We start from the raw sequence: 6,781 nt of genomic DNA, 5'->3' as shown, positions 1-6,781 counted from the left end.
TGCGTGCGTGCGTGCGTGCGTGCGTGCGTGCGTGCGTGCGTGCGTGCGTGCGTGCATGTGCAGAGATGAGATACTGGTGTGTGTGCGTTCGTGCGTGCGTGCGTGCGTGCGAGCGTGTGTAGATATGAGATACTGGTGAGTGTGTGTGCGCGCGTGTGTGCGTGCGTGCGTGCGTGCGTGTGCAGAGATGAGAGACTGGTGAGTGTGTGTGCGTGTGTGCGCGCGTGCGTGCGTGCGTGTGCAGAGTTGAGATACTGGTGAGTGTGTGTGCGTGCGTGCGTGCGTGCGTACGTGTGTGTGCAGAGATGAGATACTGGTGAGTGTGGGTGCGCGCGTTCGTGCGTGCGTGCATGCGTGCGTGTGCAGAGATGATCTACTGGTGAGTGTGTGTGTGCGCGTTCGTGCGTGCGTGCATGCATACGTGCGTGTGCAGAGATGAGATACTGGTGAGAGTATGTGTGTGTGGAAAACGGAAGGTGTTGTTTCGTCGTCATTGCTTGTATATGTACAATCTAGAACAAAACTATAGCGAAATATTGTCTCACCTTCCGGCAACCAGGAGATACTGGTGAGAGAGTGTGTGCGCGGAGATGGAAGGTGTTGTTTCGTCGTCGTTTGCTCGTAAAGGCATGATCTAGAAAAATAAATGTAGCGGAAACAGAATGATTCGTGATGATTGTAAAATCCTAGAAGAAGAAATGATTTGTTTCGAGTGTACGTACTCTGATTTTTGGTCGATTTCGTTTCTCCAGAAACTATTTCAGCCGGAGGAGCTGATGGCAATGATGGTGGGTAATGAGAACTATGACTGGGAAGAACTGGAGAAGGTGAGAAGGAGGGGAGAAGTAGGAGCGATCCCAGTCATTGCACAGTAAACCACCAGAGCAGTGTCGAAGATAATACTGAAATATGCTATATACACTACTATTATAACTATCATAACTATATATATATATATATATATTGCATTATGTTGTCTTATACTATATATTAGTACCATGAACATGTAAGGCTACACATGTTTATGATAATACCAGGAGTGAATAATAGATAATGTTATCTCTATTGTAATCTCAATAATATAATATAATAAGGAGCTTATAAATGGAATTTATAAGCTCCTGATATAATGTAATTTAATATAATAACCTCTGTTATTCACTTTTGATAATGCTATACTGTGTAGGGATAATGTTGTATGTCTGTGGGGACGACTTCTAATCACTGATCTTTACTCGTCATCGCAGGGAGCGTCCTACAAGGACGAGTACAGCAGCAGTCACCCGACGATCAAGATGTTCTGGGAAGTGTTCCACGAACTCACCGTCGAAGAGAAGAAGAAGTTTCTGCGTGAGTTCTGCTCGCAGTTCGAACAAACACGGATTGAGATTCGTGCGCCGTTCGCGATTCGATTTTGCGTCGCGAAAAGGCTACCGACTGCTCACGCGTTGTGATCACAGTTGAAATTAAATCTTGTTAAATGATGTTATCAGTCGTTAATATAATTCTGCTTTATTGTTATTGTTTTTTATTTATTTATTGTGCGGAGAGAGGGATTTATCTGATAGCCACTAGCTCTCGTTTTCTCATTCCAGTTTTCCTGACGGGCTGCGACAGAATTCCGATCCTAGGCATGAAGAGCATAAAGGTACAGTATGTTTACAATTCAGTTCGCATCGATCGCGTTTGCAAGATTCCTAATATAAAAAAATTGAACAAATATCCACTGAAGCCGCCACACGGTTTTGACCACGGCGTCATACGTTCGTTCTCTTGTCGTTTTCCATCCGCAGACGTACGTACAACCTGTCCGCATTTTTGACGATTTTGTACATATACGTTCTCTTGTTGTTGCGCAGACGTACGTACAACCTGTCCGCATTTTTGACGGTTTTGTACATATACGTTCTCTTGTTGTTGCGCAGATGTACATCCAGCCGGTGCGCGGCGGGGAGCACTACTTGCCCGTGGCTCACACCTGCTTCAACCTTCTCGACCTTCCCGTTTACACGGACAAACAGCGGCTGCAAGACAAACTCACGCTCGCCGTCACCTGCACCAAGGGCTTCGGCCTCGCGTGACGACCGCCTCCGTCCCCCGCCAGGCGGCGCTGCAGTCGTCGCTCGCGCCGCGCGGATGCCCTCCGTTGGTCGCGTCGGAGGGCGCGATTGATACGCGCGCTGGGTGGCACCGCTTGTTTCGGTTTGTCCGGTTGTGTACTCGCGTGCGAATGCATGAGAATCGTGTTTGAAATATACTCGGAGGTTAGTTGCTGATTTGTTGTCGACATTTCCCTTTTGCTCGTTCGGATAGACACAGGTTGTGTCGATTTCTCCCAACAGGTTGATGACCTGGGACAGGATCGAATGTGATATTTGATGTCAGATATGAGAGATTTTATGTGTATCACGTATTTAAGATCTTTGTTTTAGAATTAGACGCATGCAAAAGGGGTTTCGGCATGGAGGAAATCACTTTTGCGATTGGATTTTGATTGCAGTGTTGAATTATTTTATCGATCTGTTAGATTGTAAAGCGTTGAGAAATGTACTTTTTCACGGTGTGTACGGGTATTTATACTAGTATGCATGCGAATTTATAGTACAGTGCGTGGAAGTCGTATGAATTACGATGTTAAAACGCGAGCAGGGCTACGCAACGGTTTATTCTTATTGAGAAATAAAGTGAAAAAAATACGTTGGCAAATCTAGTGTTGTGTTGCTCTACTGATGTAATTTCATAACATTTAACATTATAAAATCGTGTAACATTAATTTAATTTTATGCATTTCATCGTATGCTTATCCTGGCTTATTAATTCAGCCCTTAACGAGTGAGAGTGTGAGCATTATATCATAGCAATCTGAGGTCTTCTACCTGCACTAGCTGTTGCCAATGTGGGTTGTTAACAAATATCTATTGAGAGCTTGAGTGTACGTGCACGGTAGAATAGGAACAGCATAGTAGAATAGCATATATACGTATATATATATATATATATATCTCTGAGAATACATATCTTCGTGATGCCAGTGATGACCATAGTTGTAGCTATCGCGATTTTTTTTAGCTGTTGCAATTGAACAGTGACCTGAACTGCATTGACATTGACGTTGACATTGACATTGACACTGACATTGACATTGCATGAACATTGACATTGAACTGCATTTAACCGTTGGTTATTTCGTGAAGAAACGGCCGTGCTCTGCAAAGTTTAGTGAGATATGTTAGTGAGTGTTAGTGAGATATGTTAGTGAGATATGTTGTGTGCGCGTGCAAGTGTGACCAGACTATGCAGATTAGACACGTCACAGTCGCGCACCACAGGTTGTATATGTCCGTTAAGATTAAAGATTTTATCTATTAACACAAACACGAAATTAATTCTATTTTCGTATGTTCAATAAAGCTACTCTTCACTCATCCCACAAAAGTGTGAATTACTTTTTCAATTACTTTTCAATGACATTTCAAGGACATGTTTTTTTCAAGGACCATCTGTGACAGTTAGTTTTAGCTTTTTAGAGTCATCATAATACCTTAGATTCATATATAAAGTAAAAATAGTCGTTTTACTTGAGTGCCGACAGCAGATTAAACAGCCGCTATAGCTCGCCGATTACCGACGTACACAATAGTCGTTTCATATTGTCATTCACGTCGATTCATGTCACAGTCCTGTAACAATGTAAATATTTAATGTAACATGTATCACTCAGAATCACACAATGTCACTCAGAAATGTTATTATAACTGCTCAACACTATTGCATTTATCAGATTTTTTCTCCATAAAAAAGACTGTCTTCAGTACATGTATTTGTAGTTGAATTACATACAATAAAGATTTAATAATAATAATAATAATAATAAACAGTTGCCGGTTCTTATGCTGTGTCAGGCAGTAAAAGTAATCACTTATTCCATAGATATATTCAGGAGCGTATAATGATAAATATAATACAATTTGTCATTATACGCTCCTGATATATTATAAACAGAGAATAAACATATAGAATAGCTTATTCCTTACTCCCCTCTCGCGGATGGTATCGCCCATGATCAGTCAAGCGTTAAAAATCTTTGATACCACCCCCCCATCTTCCTTCCTTCGTGCCCCCGCAGGCGGCGATGGACGAAGCGCAGATGCAGAACATGTTCAGCATGATGAGAGTCGGAGCGCAGACGACGCTGCCCGTCGTGCTCGTGCTCGTGCGCCGCGACCACATCGTGCAGGACACCATCGCGCAGCTGTCGAAGCAGCGCACGTCCGACCTCAAGAAACCCATCAAGGTAGGTGGCGCCACCGACGACGAACGCCACCGTCGCCCCCGGGTCCGAATTCTCAGCCGGGCGCGTCGCCGACTGCGAGGGTTGGGGTTGCTGTTTTTGAGGTCGTGTGATTTTTGGAGGTGGTGCTCACTGTTTTGAAGGTTATGTTCAATGTTTTGAAGGTTATGTTCAATGTTTTGAAGGTTATGTTCACTGTATTGAAGTTCGTCTGCAATATTTTGAAGTTTGTGTTCACCGTTTGCTACGTCGTACAACTATTGAAGGTTTTGCAGTTGTTTTGAAGGTCGGGTTCAATATTGTGATAGTTGTATTCAATATATTGAGGGTCGGATTCAATATATTTATGGTTGTATTCAATATTTGGAAGGTCATGTTCCCTGTTTTGAAGGTCGTGTTTGTCGGGGAGGAGGCAGTGGATCAGGGAGGCGTCCTGAAGGAGTTCTTCCTGCTGCTCATCCAGGAGGTGCTGAATCCAATCTACGGAATGTTCCAGGAATTCGAGGAAACGCGGTCATTGTGGTTTAGCGAGCAGGTCGGTCACCTTTGCTTTATACACACCCACGTACATATACATACCATTAGGGGTTAATCATGTTAATTCATTATTAACCCCTGATACCGTGTGTGTGTTGTGTGTGTTTGCAGGCATGCGTGCGTGCTTGTATATGTATATGTATATCTATATATATATATGTGTATATATACATATTATATGGGTATGTATATTATACATATAGATATATTCATTATATAACTTGGCTGTTTATAAAACCTGTTTGCAATACTAAAGTAAACTATCTAGATAGTTAACTAAATTCAACTATCAAGCCAGCTAATGTCACTTGTCTCAGTGTGAATGTAAAATACAATGAACGTCTGTAGTACTAGTTGTATAATCTCTCAGGGGTAGAAATTAACTTTTGAACACGGGAGTCCAACGGAGGGAGTCAAACCTCAACCTCAAAAGTTGACAACCTCAACTCAACCTCAACTCGGGGACAACCTCAAAAAGAGGGAGTCCGCAGCAAAATGAGGGAGTCCGCAGTCTGAGGTTCAAAATTAAAGATATTAACAATAACGCATTTTTAAGATTCATGCGGTTGCACATCTGCCAAACATTGAACTGCATTTAAGCCGTTGGTATATTCGGTGAAGAAAACGGCCGTAGCTGCTGCAAAGTTTAGTGAGATATTTAGTTCGCGCGTTGCCAAGTGTGACGCAGACTGATGGCCAGAGTAGACGACGCCACAGTCGTCGCGCACGCACAGGTTGTATATGTTCCGTTAAAGATTCAAAGATTTTATCTATTATAACACACCAACACGAAATTAATTCTTTTTCGTATGTTCAAATAAGCTTACTTCTTATCACTCATCCCACAAAAGTGTGAATTACTTTTCAATTACTTTTCAATGACCATTCAAGGACATTGTTTTTTTCAAGGACCATCTGTGAGCAGGTAGTTTTTAGCTTTTAGAGTCATCAATCTCTATCATAATTACTTAGATTTCATATATAAAGTAAAAATAGTCCCGTTTTTACCGCGAGTGCCGACAGCAGATTAAACAGGCCGCTACAGCTCGCCTGATTACGCGCTACACAATCAGTGCGTTTCATTGTCATTCACGTCGATTCATGTTCACAGTCCTGTACAATGTAAATATTTAATGTAACATGTATCACTCAAGAATACACAATGTTCACTCAGAAAATGTTATTATAACTGCCCTCAACACTATTAGCATTTATGCTGACTTTTTTCTCGGCATAAAACAAGACTGTCTTCCAGTAGATGTATTTGTAGGTTGAATTACAATACCGAATTAAAATTTAAAATAATAATAATAATAAACAGTTGCCGGTTTTATGCCTGTGTCAAGGCAGTAAAAGTTAAATCACTTATTGCCGAAGAGTATATTATAAACAGAGAATAGACATATAGAACAGGCTTATTCCTTCTCCGGCTCTCGCGGATGCATCGCCCATGATCAGTACAAGGCGTTAAAAATCTTTTGACTAGAAATCGCCGTATTTCGGCTTGAACTTTTCACCCGCGCGAGGCACAAAATGTGACATGTTTGACGCCTATAATACACACGTGGCGCACGCGCGCGCTGCGACCACACCCGCGTGTGCGTACCCGGTCGGCCGCGGTGTATGTGTGTTTTTTTCGTGAACTGTAAAAACGGCGTATTTAGCCCGTACAACTATCTCACTTTGTGCAATAACGACGTGAAAAAGTTCGAGACGAAATACAGCCATTTGAAGGGGAGAAGTTTTTTTAACGCCTTGAACTGGTCATGGGCGATACCATCCGTGAGAGGGGAGTAAGGAAGTAAGGAATATACGCACCTTTATAATTATTTTCTTATTATATACACTACATGGGCTTGGAATGTCCAAATGCACATAGCATTTCCCTATTTGATAGAGAGAGAAGAAAAACTTTTTAATTCCACCCATTACATCCATTTATGCCTCAAGCC

General features: G+C 42.1%; 2 protein-coding genes across 2 annotated transcripts in view; both read left to right on the top strand.

The window, feature by feature from the left end:
* Positions 1-3,376, top strand: part of LOC106817171 (probable E3 ubiquitin-protein ligase HERC4) — a 10,578-nt gene extending 7,202 nt beyond the window's left edge. Inside the window, exons 3-7 of the mRNA XM_014821824.1 lie at positions 530-568; positions 753-827; positions 1,248-1,350; positions 1,596-1,648; positions 1,926-3,376. Coding sequence (XP_014677310.1) covers positions 530-568; positions 753-827; positions 1,248-1,350; positions 1,596-1,648; positions 1,926-2,081 — 426 coding nt within the window. The 3' untranslated portion in view covers positions 2,082-3,376. The remainder of the gene's footprint in view (positions 1-529; positions 569-752; positions 828-1,247; positions 1,351-1,595; positions 1,649-1,925) is intronic.
* A 755-nt stretch (positions 3,377-4,131) lies between these two features.
* The window catches only part of LOC106817173 (probable E3 ubiquitin-protein ligase HERC4), a 4,956-nt gene continuing 2,306 nt past the window's right edge, over positions 4,132-6,781 (top strand). The window contains exons 1-2 of the mRNA XM_014821827.1: positions 4,132-4,295; positions 4,684-4,827. Of these exons, the coding sequence (XP_014677313.1) occupies positions 4,134-4,295; positions 4,684-4,827 (306 nt within the window). The 5' untranslated portion in view covers positions 4,132-4,133. The remainder of the gene's footprint in view (positions 4,296-4,683; positions 4,828-6,781) is intronic.

This window comes from Priapulus caudatus, unplaced genomic scaffold, assembly GCF_000485595.1.
Source record: "Priapulus caudatus unplaced genomic scaffold, Priapulus_caudatus-5.0.1 Scaffold1619, whole genome shotgun sequence".
In the NCBI taxonomy this organism is placed as follows: Eukaryota; Metazoa; Priapulida; class Priapulimorpha; order Priapulimorphida; family Priapulidae; genus Priapulus; species Priapulus caudatus.
Note: the sequence above shows the minus strand (reverse complement) of the source record. Positions and strands in the feature narration are given on the sequence as shown.